Source organism: Equus przewalskii, chromosome 3, assembly GCF_037783145.1.
Source record: "Equus przewalskii isolate Varuska chromosome 3, EquPr2, whole genome shotgun sequence".
In the NCBI taxonomy this organism is placed as follows: domain Eukaryota; kingdom Metazoa; phylum Chordata; class Mammalia; order Perissodactyla; family Equidae; genus Equus; species Equus przewalskii.
Genome location: NC_091833.1, coordinates 89,922 through 104,718, shown reverse-complemented (window position 1 = coordinate 104,718; position 14,797 = coordinate 89,922). Strand labels below are relative to the sequence as shown.

General features: G+C 50.7%; 1 protein-coding gene across 9 annotated transcripts in view; it reads left to right on the top strand.

Annotated features, from left to right (window-relative positions):
* MYLK3 (myosin light chain kinase 3) overlaps positions 1-14,797 on the top strand; it is a 76,063-nt gene that overhangs the window by 15,623 nt on the left and 45,643 nt on the right. For 2 of the 9 annotated variants that reach the window (XM_070613529.1, XM_070613528.1), the window contains exon 1: positions 11,720-13,444. The exons of 1 other annotated variant lie outside the window; for it this stretch is intronic. In XM_070613529.1, the coding sequence (XP_070469630.1) occupies positions 12,968-13,444 (477 nt within the window). In that variant the 5' untranslated portion in view covers positions 11,720-12,967. Of the gene's footprint in view, positions 1-3,301; positions 3,682-7,022; positions 7,228-8,537; positions 9,020-11,719; positions 13,694-14,797 lie in introns of those variants that run through there. 6 more of the 9 variants (XM_070613532.1, XM_070613533.1, XM_070613535.1 and 3 more) reach the window with 6 other exon arrangements.

Sequence of the window (14,797 nt, the reverse complement as noted above, 5' to 3'; positions counted from 1 at the left end):
TTCCCTTCTTTTTTTTCCCCAGCTAGGTTCTGCTCTTTTCCCAGGAAGTAACTGCTATTAATAATTGGGTATATATCCTTGACGACTGCTCATCGATTTACATATCTGTGTCCATCTGTGTGATTATCAGGCTGTTTATCTTTTTAATTTAGACTGGATTAAGTTTTACATGTTGTTTTGTGAATTTTAACTTGGCTGTCTGGCTTGGATGGCTCTTCCTGGCAGTGGATGGAGAGCTATCATTCTGTCTCCTGCTGGTTGACATTTAAGTAGTTTCCTAAAAAGGCAAACTCTATTACTTTCCTGTTGCATTGACCCTTAGCGTGCTTCCCACCCAAATTGAGAAATCTTTGTCATATCTGTAAAGAATCCCAATGGATTAAAGTGAAAAACCTACCTGGATGAGTTATAGCAAGTCGAATAGATTATAATACCTGATAACATTTAGAAGTGCAATATTAAAACCTTTATTAACATTCATGTTATCCTAGCTCAGCTAATGAATGGAACAGAATCAAATCATATTTATTTTCTCAGGGTTAAGGAGGGAAGCCAGCTTGCATGTCATCTCTCAAACCTACTAATAACAACCACCTTTAAAACATACTTTAAACAAACAGGTTTAAAATGTCCTTGTTTTTCCTCTACTGTTATTTTCCTGCTGTTTCCTGCCTATTTTTCTTAGTTTATTCTCCATGCTCTAAGATCTTGATTTATTCTTTTTGTTATAGAACTTGACACTGGAAGCTGTTTAACCTCAAGAGAAGCATCACATTGCTAATTTCCAGATGAATCCTATTTATAACAATGTACAAGAATATCTATGGACAAACATACACATTTTGGGGGCCCAGATCTACATCTGACCTGGAGAAAGGTCACGTTCTCCACTTTTGAAGGGCAGAAATCCTTTGCATGGCCAGTTCTGGCAGTTCTTTATGTCGTTCCACACCAAAAGGTGGGGTTTTTTTCCCCTGGGAATGATTCATCCTGAGCTAACATCTTTTGCCAGTCTTCCTCTTTTTTTTCCTCCCTCCCCAAAGCCCCAGTACATAGTTGTATATTCTAGCTGTAAGTTCCATGTGAGCCACCGCCACAGCATGGCTACTGACAGATGGGTGAATGTGCTTCCGTGCCTGGGAAGCGAACCTGGGCCACCGAAGTGGAGGGAGCCGAACTTTAACCACCCGGCCATCGGGGCTGGCTCAGAAGGTTTCAAGAGTCTACTGTGCTTGGTTAGCTTTGGCTTTCCTTGGCTCTGGCAGAATGACTTTTCTCCCTGTTTCATATTTCTTCATCTGTAGAAGCCTGGTGCTCACTGGCCTCCCTCTGCAAGGTCAGGTCAGAACTCCAGCTTATACTCTGCTTTTAACAAAAAGGACAAGAGTTACCGTTCACTGAGCACTAAACTACTGCATGCAGGCACTATTGTACGCATTTCACATTCATTTAATACTCAAAACAATCCCATGCATTAGGCTCAGAGAGATTGAGTTACTTTCTAAAGTCACACAGTAAGCAAGTGGTAGAGCTAAGCTTCAAACCCAGGTCTGCTTAGCACCAAAGCCTGAGCTCTTAACCTCTATGCTACACTTTTACCACTTAGCCAATCAATGCTCGTGACACATGAGAAGAGCCACCTGAAGCCACTACTTACTATATGAGTGACTATCGTAGGCTAGATAATGGCCCCCCAAAACATATTCCCACCCTAATCCCTGGGACCTGTGAATGTTACTTTATATGCAAAAAAGGACTTTCAAGTGTGATTAAGGACCTTGAGATAGGAAGATTATCCTGGATTATCTGGGTGGACCCTGACTGCAATCCCATACATCATCATAAGGGAGGCAGAAGGAGCGCTGACACACACAGAAGGGTTGATAAAGCGGTGTGATCATGGAGGCAGAGATTGCAATGATGTGGCCACAAACCAAGAAATGCCTGCAGTTGCCAGAAGCTGGACGAGGCAAGGAACGGATTCTCCCTCGAGCCTCCAGAGGAAGCTCGGCCTGCTGGCACCTTGGTTTGGCCCAGTGATACTGGTTTTGGACTTGTGGCCTCCAGAACTGTAAGAAAATAAATTTCTGTTGTTTTACGCCACTAAGTTTGTGGTAATTTGTTACAGCAACCGTAGGAAACTAATATGGTGACCTTGTGACCTCTCTAGGCCTCAATTTCCTTATCTGTAAAATGAAGATATTAATGGCGCACCCCTAGAATTACAAAAAACTAATGAGTGTAAGATGTTGGCAGAGTGCTGGGCACAGGGTCAGTGCTCAAGAGAGACTGGGGATCATTGTCACCAACAGGATCCAGTAGGAGTGTGTCTGGGGAGCTTTGGGAGCACACGGGAAGGAAGAGCAAGTGACCCAGCCGCTAGTTCATATGGTGCATGACCATCCATAAGGTTAACAAGGCATTCTCGAGGCAAGGATATTGAAATTAATTAAAAGTGACAATATACTGCTTTTACTGACCAAATGGCAGTTCACAAAAAACTCTCCACCCCCTGGGGCTGGCCCGGTGGCGCAGTGGTGAAGAGCTCACGTTCCACTTTGGTGGCCCAGGGTTCGCCGGTTTGGATCCCGGGTGCGGACATGGCACCACTTGGCAAGCCATGCTGTGGTAGGCATCCCACATATGAAATAGAGGAAGACAGGCACGGATGTTAGCTCAGGGCCAGTCTTCCTCAGCAAAATGAGGGGGATTGGCAGCAGATGTTAGCTCAGGGCTAATTGTCCTCAAAAAAAAAAAAAGAAAACAAAACTCCACCCCAACTTTCTATGCCACCATCAGAAAAACACTTTTCAGGTGTTAACTCTTGTTACCTGGTGGACGCCTCAGCAACTTTCTTATTTTTCTAGCTCTGATTCTAAGTGGTCTTTCCAGGACACATGAATTAATGAAACAAAAATAAACACTTTCAATTAAAGTTGTTACATTAAAATAAAAATAAACAGGGCAACTAGGGATTGAAGTGCAAATTCAGTTGCCTGTCAGGAGTGTGATCAGTGACCTTCCCAATTTGTTGTATTGTCCATAGAAATGAGCAGAGGGAGGGCTGCACTGGTCGAGAGGCCGGGGTCCCGGACGTCTAAGGATTGTTTCTCTCTGAGGGCTGGACTGGAGTGTGGCCAGAGAGTTTGCCTTTGAGCTATTCCCATTTGTTCACCCAGCTCCAAGAGACGTCATCGCCTTCACTGTGGGTTGCCCTGCACTGTGATGGAGGAGTTAGCAGCAGAGCCTGGAGTGGCTCTCAGTGGGCCGGGGCCAGCTGACACACGCCACTTAGGTTTCCAAGGAGCCAAGCTGTCCCCACTCACCCACGGCTGATGCACTTGTGGCTAAATGCAATGCAGCCAAGGGCCCCCGGCCAGATTCAGGGCAAGAAATAGAATGCCACCTCCATCACCAGGGAAACAATGGTCTGCGTGTATGACTTAAACCGGGGCCAACGAGAAAGCTCAAAGGGACGGTCAGAGGAAGGGAGGAAGGGAGACCAGAGGGCAGCTTGCACGGATTTTGTCTTGGGTTATAACTACTGGCAAGCCACTTAGCTGCCCCCATGTGTAAGTTTATCTGCAGATAAGATGGAGGTAACAACATTTACGCATCTCAGCGGGGACTTATGAAAACAGTGTTTCTGACCTCTTGGGATCCATGGATGGAAGGTGGTATGTAAGTGCAAATGACAAACTTACTGTGTGTTTGTGTTTTCAGCAGGTGCACTAGGGACGTGTAGACCCTCCAGAGAACACTTTTAGAGTCTGATCAAAAGCAAACAATAAAAAGCAGCAGTTTTAGGTGCATGTATTTGTCTTTGGTTTGGTGCAGATTTGGGGGAATTGCATGTGTAACTCAGACTCCAGAACTGTTTTCAAACTCCTTGCTGGGTCAGCGCTCCTTACAGGTGATTAAGTCATTTGAGAACGCTGTAGTCAGGAACTGTTGTTCCCAACGCTTTGCCAACTTTGCTCCAAAATATTCCCAAATTAATTCTACCGTGTAGTTTGTGAGTTCCATGTGGAATCCGGAGCATTGATTCCCAAGTTGGAAGGTGGCAAAAATCTATTTAACAAAACTCACATAGGGTTTGCTATTTCTGAGTCATCCTTCTGAGTCTGTTGTATGTACGTGTGTTCTGTTCATTTAAGGGTAAGCAGTTGACCTCAGACCTCCCTATAAGGTTATTAAATGTTGTTTTCTGTCAGCTGAGGTCCTGAGGGAGCTGTCACTCTGTTCTTTGTTAATTAAACCCCTCTCTGGTGGATATTGTCTGTCTAGACTAATTCCTGTGGGTCCAGGTGAATGGCGACTATTACAGAAAAACAAACTTGTTAAATAATACACATTTTAAACAATTAGAAAAATGCTATAGATGAAATATAGAAAATAAAGATCATCGGTAATTCTCTCATGCAGAATTAACCATACTGGCATATATGTATATATTTTAAACAAAAATGGGATTCTAATGTATGTGCTTGCTGTTTTGCCATCTGCCCTTGGGGTGAGTCTTGGCCACTTGCATCAGAGGAACACCGCAGATCCTCGGCATCTCTGGCTTGTGGTGGGGAGGGTCCTCCTTCCGTTGCGGGCGTGTGGGGTGGCGCAGTGAGGGCCTCAGCATTTCAGTCAGCACTTGCAAAAGAACTTTCAAAGACTCCTTCTCTCAGATGTCACTCCACTTCCTTAGCACTCCTGTGTTTTGGCAACAGCATGCGTCCCAGAACTGGTAAACACGTGCTGATTTTAGCTTCTGTGTGGATGAGGATCCTGTGGCCTCCCAGTCCACTTGCACCTGCTGCCAGGGCCATTCGTCTTCCCTCCCCCTCCCTTTTTTCATGCTAATAGGACTTGATTAAGGCATAACTTACATGCAGTACACGCACAAATCTTCCAGCCTGTTGAACTTAGTACAGCAGACCTGTATGCACATATGCATACCCCAATGTGCCCACCCCCCAGGATCTAAAACAGCTCCAGCATCCCAGAAGTGGCTTTGTGTCCCCTCCGAGTCAATCCCCCCACCCCTAGGCAATCATTCCATCTATTCTTTTTTTTTTTTTTTTAAAGATTTTATTTTTTCCTTTTTCTCCCCAAAGCCCCCCAGTACATAGTTGTGTATTCTTCGTTGTGGGTTCTTCTAGTTGTGGCATGTGGGACGCTGCCTCAGCGTGGTTTGATGAGCAGTGCCATGTCCGCGCCCAGGATTCGAACCAACGAAACACTGGGCCGCCTGCAGCGGAGCGCGCGAACTTAACCACTCAGCCACGGGGCCAGCCCCTCATTCCATCTATTCTTAAGCACTAATTTTATCATGTTACTTCCCAGCTAAAAACATTGCATAGGACTCTTGTCCCCATATCGTGCTGCTTTGGGTCTCTGCCTGATTTCCTGGTCCACTCTCCTAAGGGTCCTGCTGCTGAATCATTTGGGCCTCCATCGGCAGCCCCTGGCCCGAGGCCACTGTCACTCCCACCTGCCAGGCTCCATGGAGCCTTGTTCACTCTGTGTCCTTCCTAGAACTGCCCTTTGTTGGCCTCCCCAAATCTCCCCCATCTTTCGAGGCTCAGCTCAAGTCCCCTTTCCTCCAAGAAGTCCTCCTTCTTTGCCAAACTTTTGTTTGATTTCTTTGCCCTCCCCCTACACCCTGAATTAGCTGACCTCACATGGCTGAGTTTCTACAAAGATTCGGGGCCACAGAAGCCCAGCCACTATGTCATTCCTGCTTATGATTCCCAAGGATCATTTATACCCTGCGGCAGACAATTTTCCAAACCCTCCCTACTTTCCTCACTCATTCTCTCCCACCATGGAGCTACCCCAGGTCTGCCACGCCCCAACCTCAGACCCTGCTCTGCCCCAGGCACTCTCCCCACCTTTCCTTCCCCGCTGCTGGCGCTTTGCTACCCAGCTCAGCCAAATCCTGTCCTCCAGACGTCAGGTCCCCCCTTCCCCTCATTCTTCAGATTTGACACCAAAAAGTCCTGAGACCAGCTCTCCTCAGAGGGTAGGGCTCGACTGAGGGGATGAAGAGGGCATTCTTTTTATCAGATAAGGAGGGCTGGAAACACTGGTATGTCATACAGTTTTGCCCCATCCCACCCACATCATTTGTGGCCAGCAGTTAGTGACTGGCCCACGTTCTCTGCTGTTCCCATGTCTTAACCTTGCCCCTCCCCAGACTTTCTGCGTCTTCTGCGGTACAAGCAGAGTTCTGAGCTCACGAGAGTTAGCACAATCAAGGGGCTTAAATAATATATTGCAGCTCAAGTGGTTAGCGCAGGGTTGCACGTGGTCAGGCTCAGGGAAGTGAGCTGACATCAAAGACTGCAGCCCCTTCTCCGCTTCCTGTCAGCCAGGCCAGGTGGGTCGGGGTCCTGAAGTGGCGGGGGTGCGTGTCTGTCTGTCTGTCTGTCTGCGTGCCAGTGTGTGCAGAGGCTTGGCCTCCTCCTAGGCACTCGGGGAAGGCCTGGCCAGGGAGCCTCCCTGAGGCAGGAGCTGTGTTGGAGCTGGCATCTCGCTCAGCAGAAGGCGCGGGTGGTGGCCTTCTCCCCAGAGCAGCACACCCCTCATCTTTGGGGTATGTCTTCCTTGCGTCCTGAGTAGTTTTACTCGGAGAGGCAATAGCTGGACCCTCCCAGCCTGGAGCTAACCAATCAGGCTCCCAGCCAGGGTGCAAGCAGCCCCCTGAAGAGAAGCGGTTGCCAACCCCTTCCGCTGCTGACCAGCGCTTTCCTTTGTCCTGGAGGACCGCCTGAAGGCGAGGATCCCAGCTCATCCCCTGGGCCCCAGCGCTCTGGGTTTTGAACCCAGGTCAGCTCTGCCCCAGGACTCCCTCCTTGGACCACACGGTATTTGTTACACAACTGGACACTCCACTAAGTGATGCAGGAAGTAGGCCCCCGGGGACGCAGATAGCGCCCAGCAAAGCAGATAACCCCGTGAAGGCTCCAGGCCTCTGCTCGGGGGCAGGTCAGAGACAAGCGGAAATGCCAGGCTTATCGCTGCCTCCCGCCCCGTTCTACAGAAACCATCCTGGTCGGCCAGCCCACCTCATTCTTAGCGCTCCGGGCAGTTGGGCATCTCCAGGCAGAGTAAACACTGAGTTGGCACAGCTGCCACAGCCACGGGATGGGGACTCTGTGCCCCACTCCAGCACTTCGCAGTCCTAGCGCCAGAGGCCAGCAGCGGGCATCAGATTACACCCAGCTATTTGCGGTAAGGGCAGCTCTCGGCCGGTCTGCTTTGAAGTATGAGCCTGAGGAACAATTGTTAAGGTCACAGGACTAAGGGAGCCTCGGTGGCAATTGTTCCCCAGACCTGGGTCTTCTTGGACCAAGAAACTCAGGAGGAAGCTTTGGTTGGTGGGCACAGCCTGGGAGGGCCAGCGTAGGCCTTTCCTAACGAATGCAGAGCGTGGTGGGCAGAGAAGGCTGCGTGGCAGCTAACCCCGAAGATGTCCGCCTTGAACCCTCCGGGGCTTTCTAAATTCTGTTTCGTCTCTGGTTTCCTTTCCTCAGTAAGCTCGGCTTAACGGAGGACGTGTCTGCATTTTCTGAGTGCACGTCAGCTATCAGTGCACGCAGGGGAGGTGGCCTGCGCCCGGCTGGGTGCCTGGGGAGCTGATCTAGGATTGGGGAGACGCCCCCTCTTCCTCCTGCCCCCACCCTGTGATGAGATGCCTGAGCACCCTGTCATTCTGTGGATGACCTTTGGGTGGGAGGGCTGGTAGGGGCGGTGAGTTCCACTCCCCGCCGTTTTCTCGTGCTCACCGCGGGCCAGGCGCTGTGCTAAGTGTTTTACTGACAGCCCTGTGCTCCTTGCACCATGAGCCCCTTCGCAGACGGGGAAAGCTGTGCTCGGAGAGGCTCAGTCGGCGCCCGGCCGCGCAGGCCCAGCCCGCCCATTCGTGTGACGTGGAGAAGCGCACCTTTCCTGGGGCCATGTGGCCCGCGGCTCGGAACAGTGCCGCGGTGCTTGATTGTCAGCACAGGGCGGGTCGCTGCCGCACCCGTGGTGGACACGCACCTTGCGCAGCGTCCGCCACGCCGCGCCCCCTCCATGCGGTGCCCTCGACCTCCGCCCCAGCCGCGGCCCGCCCGCGCCCGCGCGCCTGGAGCCCTGCAGCCGTTTCTCCTGTGTTCGCCTCCGCGTCCCTCCTCCGCGATTTTGTGCGTTATCTGTGGACTTCCTGTTAGGAGAAATAAAGATTCGGCTCTCGCTCTCCCCGCTCTTCCTCTCCCACCCTCACAATAGATAGATCACTCTTTTAACTTAATGAAGCGTTTGCCTTATGGCTGTAAATATCATTTACTGCAAAATCAATTATGTACTTTAATCTCCCTCTTTCCTGTAAGACCCCTGGTTTTCTTGGAGTCTTGAATTCCTTTTGTTCCCCTTTTGCCCTGTCTGCCGGTATCATCCCAAAGGCTAACACCTGAGCGCTCACTGTGCGCCCAGCACCGCGCGAGGCGCCTGGCCGCCCGGAGAGGAGGCGTTGTTCCTCTCCCGTTGCCGGCGGGAAGCGCAGGCGCAGAGCGGTGCAATCAACTGGCCCACGATCCCGCCTAATCCCTGCAAAGGCAGGAGTCAAATCCAGACCGTCAGACGCCAGGCCCTGTGCTCTTAACATTTTCCTGCGCGTCTTTAATTATATTATGTTGTGTACTGTTTTCTCCCCCTGGAGTTCTCCCTTTTGGGGACTCTCCATCCTCCTGCTTCAACTTTGGGCCTAAGTGGAAGCTGTTGTTTCCCAGAGCTCTGGTTTTTATTTGTTTAGCCCCTCATTTTGCTGGAGTATATCTTAAAGCAGCTTCCTTAGAAAGGCATACATTTTTTACATCCTTGCAAGTCTTAAAACTCTTCATTCTGTCCTCTGACAATGGTGCACTGTCCTCAGAATTCTAAGGGGAAATGCTTTCTCATCTAGAATTTTACATCAAGCCCGTCTTCCTGCATCCAGCTGTTTTTAGGACAGGAAGTCTGATGTCATTCTGAGTCCAGGTGTTTGGTATGTGATTTCTTTTTTTATTTTAAGTTTTGGGGAAGTTTGATCGTCTCTTTATTCCTGTGTTCTAAAATTGCATAATGACTGTAGTATTTCTCTGATAAATTCCTTCCCTCTTTCTTTCGTTTCTTCTCCTGAAACGCCAGTTAATTAGATGTGGGACCCGCTGGATCCATTATCTAACTTTCTTATCTTTTCTCTGTTAACCTACGTGTCTTCATCTTTTAGTTCTAGTTTCTGGGATGTTATCTTTATTTTCTAATCCCTATATTGGATTTAAAGTTTTTAATTTCACAAACTCTCCTTTATTCTATGCTTGTTCTTTTTCCATAACACCCTTTTCTGTTTTTGTATGTGTGTGAGGAAGGTTGGCCCAGAGCTAACATATGTTGCCAATCTTCCTCTTCTTTTTCTGCTTGAGGAAGATTGTCGCTGAGCTAACATCTGTGCCAGTCTTCCTGTATTTTAAGTGGGATGCCACCACTGCATGGCCTGATGAGTAGTGCTAGGTCTGTGCTGGGATCTGAACCCGTGAACCACAGGCTGACAAAGTGGAGCGTGGGAACTTAATCAGCACGCCACCAGGCCAGCCCCGCTCTCTTATTTAATAGATGGAATAGCCTTTCACACTTTTCTGTGGCTACTAGTGAGAGCTTTTTTGAAACTTTCTTCTAGTTCTTGTTTTCCCTGTTTCTTCCACAATTATGTTTCTATCTGTTTTGGGCTTCCCTTTTCATCTTGGGTAGTTTCTTTGAATACTTGGTAATACTTTTTTGTCTCTGGATACTTCAAAATAAGGCACAAAAAGCTTAGGTGGGTGGTTCAGGCTGGTTGACTGCTTGGCTTTGTTGAGATGGCCAGATGGGAGCTCCCAAGGGACCCCCAAGGCCCAGCGTAGAACTGTTGTATTGTGGACTGTTGAGTTTCTCCAGAAACAGACCTCTGATCTCCAGGGCAGGTGGGGGCGGTCCTAGCCGTGCCTGTCTGTGCAGGAGTCGGGCAGGAGGAGAGCCAGCGCTTTGGGATGGGCTCCTCAGCCTTGCATTTCTGCTCCCCTCTTACTCCACCTGCAGTCTCAGGGTCCACAGGTCTCCCGGGGGTTCCACAGGGAAAGCTGGCTGTCACCAGAAAGACCAAGGAGGAGTCTTGGGGTTCAGTGTGTGCTGACCTCAGCCTATGGTAAGTCAGCCGGTGTTCTTCCAGGAGGGGGTCAGCTGCCCTGTCCTCACCCAGGAGAGATGAGGTGTCATTGGGTTTGCTACTCTGTGTCCATCCAGCTCAGCAGCCTCTTCTCTGGTCTGTGTGCTCTGGACTTGGGGGTGGAATGCCTCCCCTAGCCTCTGGTCAGTTACCATTGCTCAAAAAGAATTGCCCATGACTCTTGCCTTGCCCTGTGCAGCAGGGAGAGTTGGAGAGAAGCCGCACATCGGCCCTCGGAGAACCCATGCGCTCAGAAATTCATTTCTCTTGTGGGAGGAGGAATGAGAGGGATTCAAAGCTGGCTCTCTTGGCTGCTCCTTTTCATCAAAGAAGCCTCAGTGAATTCTCCTGTTCGCGTATTCGGAACTTTCTCCCACAGGGGCCCAGAGCGTACTTCTGGGAATTGTCAGGGTTTCCCACCCTGTGCTCATTTGATTGTTCTGGGAAACCCCAGCTGCTGCCTCCTCCTTCCCCAGCCTCCTGCTTCCAGCTGGAGCCTCCTTAGTTCATTCCTTCCATACAGTTGTACTGACACCCACCCTGTACCAGGCATGTTGGTGTGCCTGGGGGTGGAGGCAAGCCTAAGAGGCACTGTTCTGGCCTCAGGGAACTTCAAAGTGGTTCTGGAACAGTGGATGGCAAACCAGCCACATTTCTAGTACGCCAGCTGCCTTGCAATCACGTGTTGCTTAAGGGAGACCTGGGGCAAATCTTTTTTTAATTAAATAATTAGCTTTTGATGTAGATGTGTGTCTGGGGATTGTTCCTGTGGGTGCGTCTGGACTGTCAGTTAACCTGGGGCTTGCCTGGATGCCAGTTGCTGTGAAGATCCCTTCGGCAGCAGTCATAATGAAGCAGGCTGTGGTGTGCATTGGTGGAAGCTCTCTCCCAGAGACTGGGTCTGTCTCTTTAGACTGGTGGGGACTTCATTCCACAAATGTTATCTGCACCTACTAAAGGACAGACCCTGGACTAAGAGCCAGACTTCCAGAGATTTCTCCAGGCACCCCACTTTCCAAAGTTTGAGCCAGGGAACCCTAGTTCCGCAGGGAAGTACTAACTGGGAAGTGCTGGGCACGGAGGGAGTCCCTGGCCAGAGGCTGGCTTCTTTCTGTGGAGATGAGGTCCTGCTGAGACGCATGGTGAATTCACAAGAGGGGCTGAAGCAGTCTTTCCCAATTTTCTTTTTCCAAGGAGAGTTTGTTTATTTGTGTGTTTGTTTTAAACCGCAGTGACTATAACAGACCAGGGCTCTTTTGAGCATGCTCCAGGCTATTCCACCAGTGACACGCAGGACTGTGTTCCCCAGAAAAAGGTCTGGATTTCTACATGGGCTGCTTAGGGCAGCTGTCCCGATAGAGGGCAGATAATGAGGGGTGTGTGGTCAAGCTGTATTTGCATAGCAGGCACAGTGTGTTTAGGGCTCACCTGTAGCTTAAAATAGCAAAACGATCTCAAGGTGCTTTTAGCTATCAGATTTCCAGGAAAAAGTTTATTCTCATGATTGCTTTTATTCAGAAGGGGGAAGCTTGGGGGACACTGAAGTCTCCCTCCCTGGTGCCAGCGTTGGCTGCAGCTTCAGGAGGCCATGTGCCAGGGCGACCTTGGACGAATTCCCCCTCTGTCCTTGCTTTCTCTCTGTGACCGCCTGGAAGAAAATGGTGTCAGTCAACTGCTCTCCGGCAGCATTGGGACTCTGTGGCGCCCCCTCACGTGCCCCCTCAATGCCAGCCTGCGCATCTCTTTTTGTCTGCTTCATTTATTGATGCTTTTGTGAAAGTTCTGTTTGAACCAAGGGTTTTGAGTCTAATACGTTTGGAAACCACAGGAAGCACGGGCCCCCTTGCTCTCCAGGGTCCTGCTGTGTCTGTTTCTGTTCAGAGGTTGAGTGCCCAGTACCTGCGTAGTCATTGTTGGGGAAGCGGGGGTAACGGCAGATGTGCCCTGGTTCGCTCTGCGAGGAGCATGGCCTGCAGATGGCACTTGGCGAGTAGCCTAGGCCATTGTCCCTCACTTCTATTTTTAGGTACAAGTGACTAGTGACTGAGGGCCCCGTGTGGGGAGAGACCTGCAGACTCACCCTACAGGCAACCTAAATATAAATATATGTTTGGGTCATCAGTGAAGTCAGGGCACCAAAAATTTGTTTTTAATTTGCAGAAGCCTCAAAATTTTCATCATGGCAAAAATCAGAATGGCCTCATATTTATACTTGGTCTTGCTTTTTATTGTGAATTAGATGTGTGTGTGGCGGGTGGGACACCATCTGCTCCTCAGTGCTTTGGGCTTCTGAAGCTCTAACTCTGCCCTGGGATCCTGGAGGCCCCTTGTAGAGTCCAGCTTTCAGATCTGTTTACCTAAAGGACCCCTTCTCTTCTAACCTTTAGTTTTAGCTACACGAACTCCTGCCTGTGCCCTGGATAAATTCTTAAAATAATTGTCCATCAGCAGCCTCTCAGAGAGGAATGTTAAATGTTGCCATGATGTCAAAGGGGCCCCAAGGAGAAAGGTCTGGGCCAAACCCAGCCTGTCACTCCTGGCCCGCGACAGAGTGGGAGATAAGAAAGGCAAAGGCTCAGAGAGAGCCTGGTCCGCTGGGCTCCCTGAACAAGCCAGGCCCTCCGTGTGGGTGGTACTGCAGGGCCAGGCTGTTCGCTACCAAGAACAATGGACTTCCAGACACCACTGCCCAAGTGACACCAGGGGTCTGTGGCTCTTCCAGTTCCTCGCCCTTGTCAAGCCTGCATCAGGATGTCAGGAGCCTCCAACGATAGTTTGGGGACCCCGGGGCTGCCGGTGTCAGGCAAGATGTGCTTAACTACCATGGACAAAAAGCTTAACCTGCTGAATGAAAAGGTTGACAAACTCTTGCATTTCCAAGAAGATGTCACAGAGAAACTGCAGTGCATGTACCAAGGCATGGGCCACCTGGAGCAAGGCCTGCACCGGCTAGAGGTCTCCCAAGTTCTGGGCCCGGCTGGGGCCAGCCATACTCCTCCAGCTGATGCGCAGGCTGGGTGGCCAGAGGTCCTGGAGCTGGTGAGGGCTATGCGGCAGGATGCTGCCCAGCATGGCGCCAGACTTGAAGCCCTCTTCAGGATGATGGTGGCCGTGGACAAGGCCATAGCTTTGGTGGGGGCCGTGTTCCAGAACTCGAAGGTGGTGGATTTCATCATGCAAGAAAGTGTCCCCTGGGGGGAAGGAAGCCATACCGTTGGCCCTGCAGAGGTTGGTTCCTTCTTTCCTGCCCCAAGGCCCTTCTGGCTAGAAGGGAGGCCCAGAGGCCCCGGTTGGGAAACTAGCCAGCTGGCTGGTCTTAGGAGAGGTGGGGGGCTGTTGTCTCCTTCTTGTGCCTCCTGCATGATCTGTTGATGGGGAAAAGGAGAGATGGAACATTAAAGGTCATAGGTGGATTTCCAGACAGGACACTAACTGGCTGCTCTTCCCAGGGAAAAGAAGAGGAAGCGCCCTGGCAAGGTTTGTGGGGCCGTGGGCAGTCCCAGGGCACTTAGAAGTGGGGATAAACCGGTCATTAGAGAGAGGAGGACTATGATGCTCCCTGGACATCCCAATGACTTCTCTCTGCTCCTTTCTGTGCCTTCACACCTGGGGTGGGAGACAGGTGGGGAGCGTCAGTTTACCCTGACCGAGCCCCCATTCAGGAACCCAAACCCTTCTCCCTTCCTGTCCCCAGCCTGCTCTGTGCCAGAGTGGGCAGAGTGTGCAGCTGCCTGTGGGGAGAGGAGTGTTGACACTGACCCATGGGGGACACAGGGCAGGCGGGAGCCGGAGCCTGGGGGTGGAGTGTGGCATTTCTGGGAGCGGCTGTTCCCAAGGTTTGCATAATCAACTCTGCTGGCTAATGGAGGTTTGGCTGGGCTGGGGTGTTTGTGTGTGTGTGTGTGAGGTGTGTAGAGTCAACACTCTGTTTGGGAACAGCTAAGGATCAGCCACTTAGCAACACTCAGACGGCTTGGAGCCACCATTTCAGATCCCTGCAGCCACCCACCTGCCTCTGGCAGGAGGTAATCTGGGGTCTACAGGGGTCCAGCCTTCACCTGGTGTCAGCCACTGAGGCTTTCAGAGCAAGGCTGCAGGAGTTTGCCTTCTCTCCCCACCCCCAGCGGGCCGGGGCTCACCCTGCTGACCTCTTCTGTCCCTGCCCTGCAGCCTCTCCCAGAGCAGGCGCCCTGCACCCAGCCCCCTGCGTTCCGCACCTCCCCGGTGCGAGGTGTGCCTTCTGCCCTTGCCGCTGAGAACCAACTTCAGCTTTAAAAAGGAGCATTAATCTAACATATGCACATGGCAAACACACTCCTGTGGTGTAGAGAGCCCACGCCTCCCTCCTGCCCGTCTCCTGGTCTCCGGGATAGCCATCCTCCTGAGCATCACGGGGCCAGTCCTGCGGGGCCGTCCGGCCGTGGTCCAGCCATCAGCACATTGGTGTACACACCACCTCTTCACTTTATTTTGTTTTAACTCAAATATTATTCACATTGTTCTGGCTTTGATTTTTCTTTTTTTACTTAATATATTTTGGACATTATTTCATATTTGCACCTAGAAAGCTTCCTCATTCTT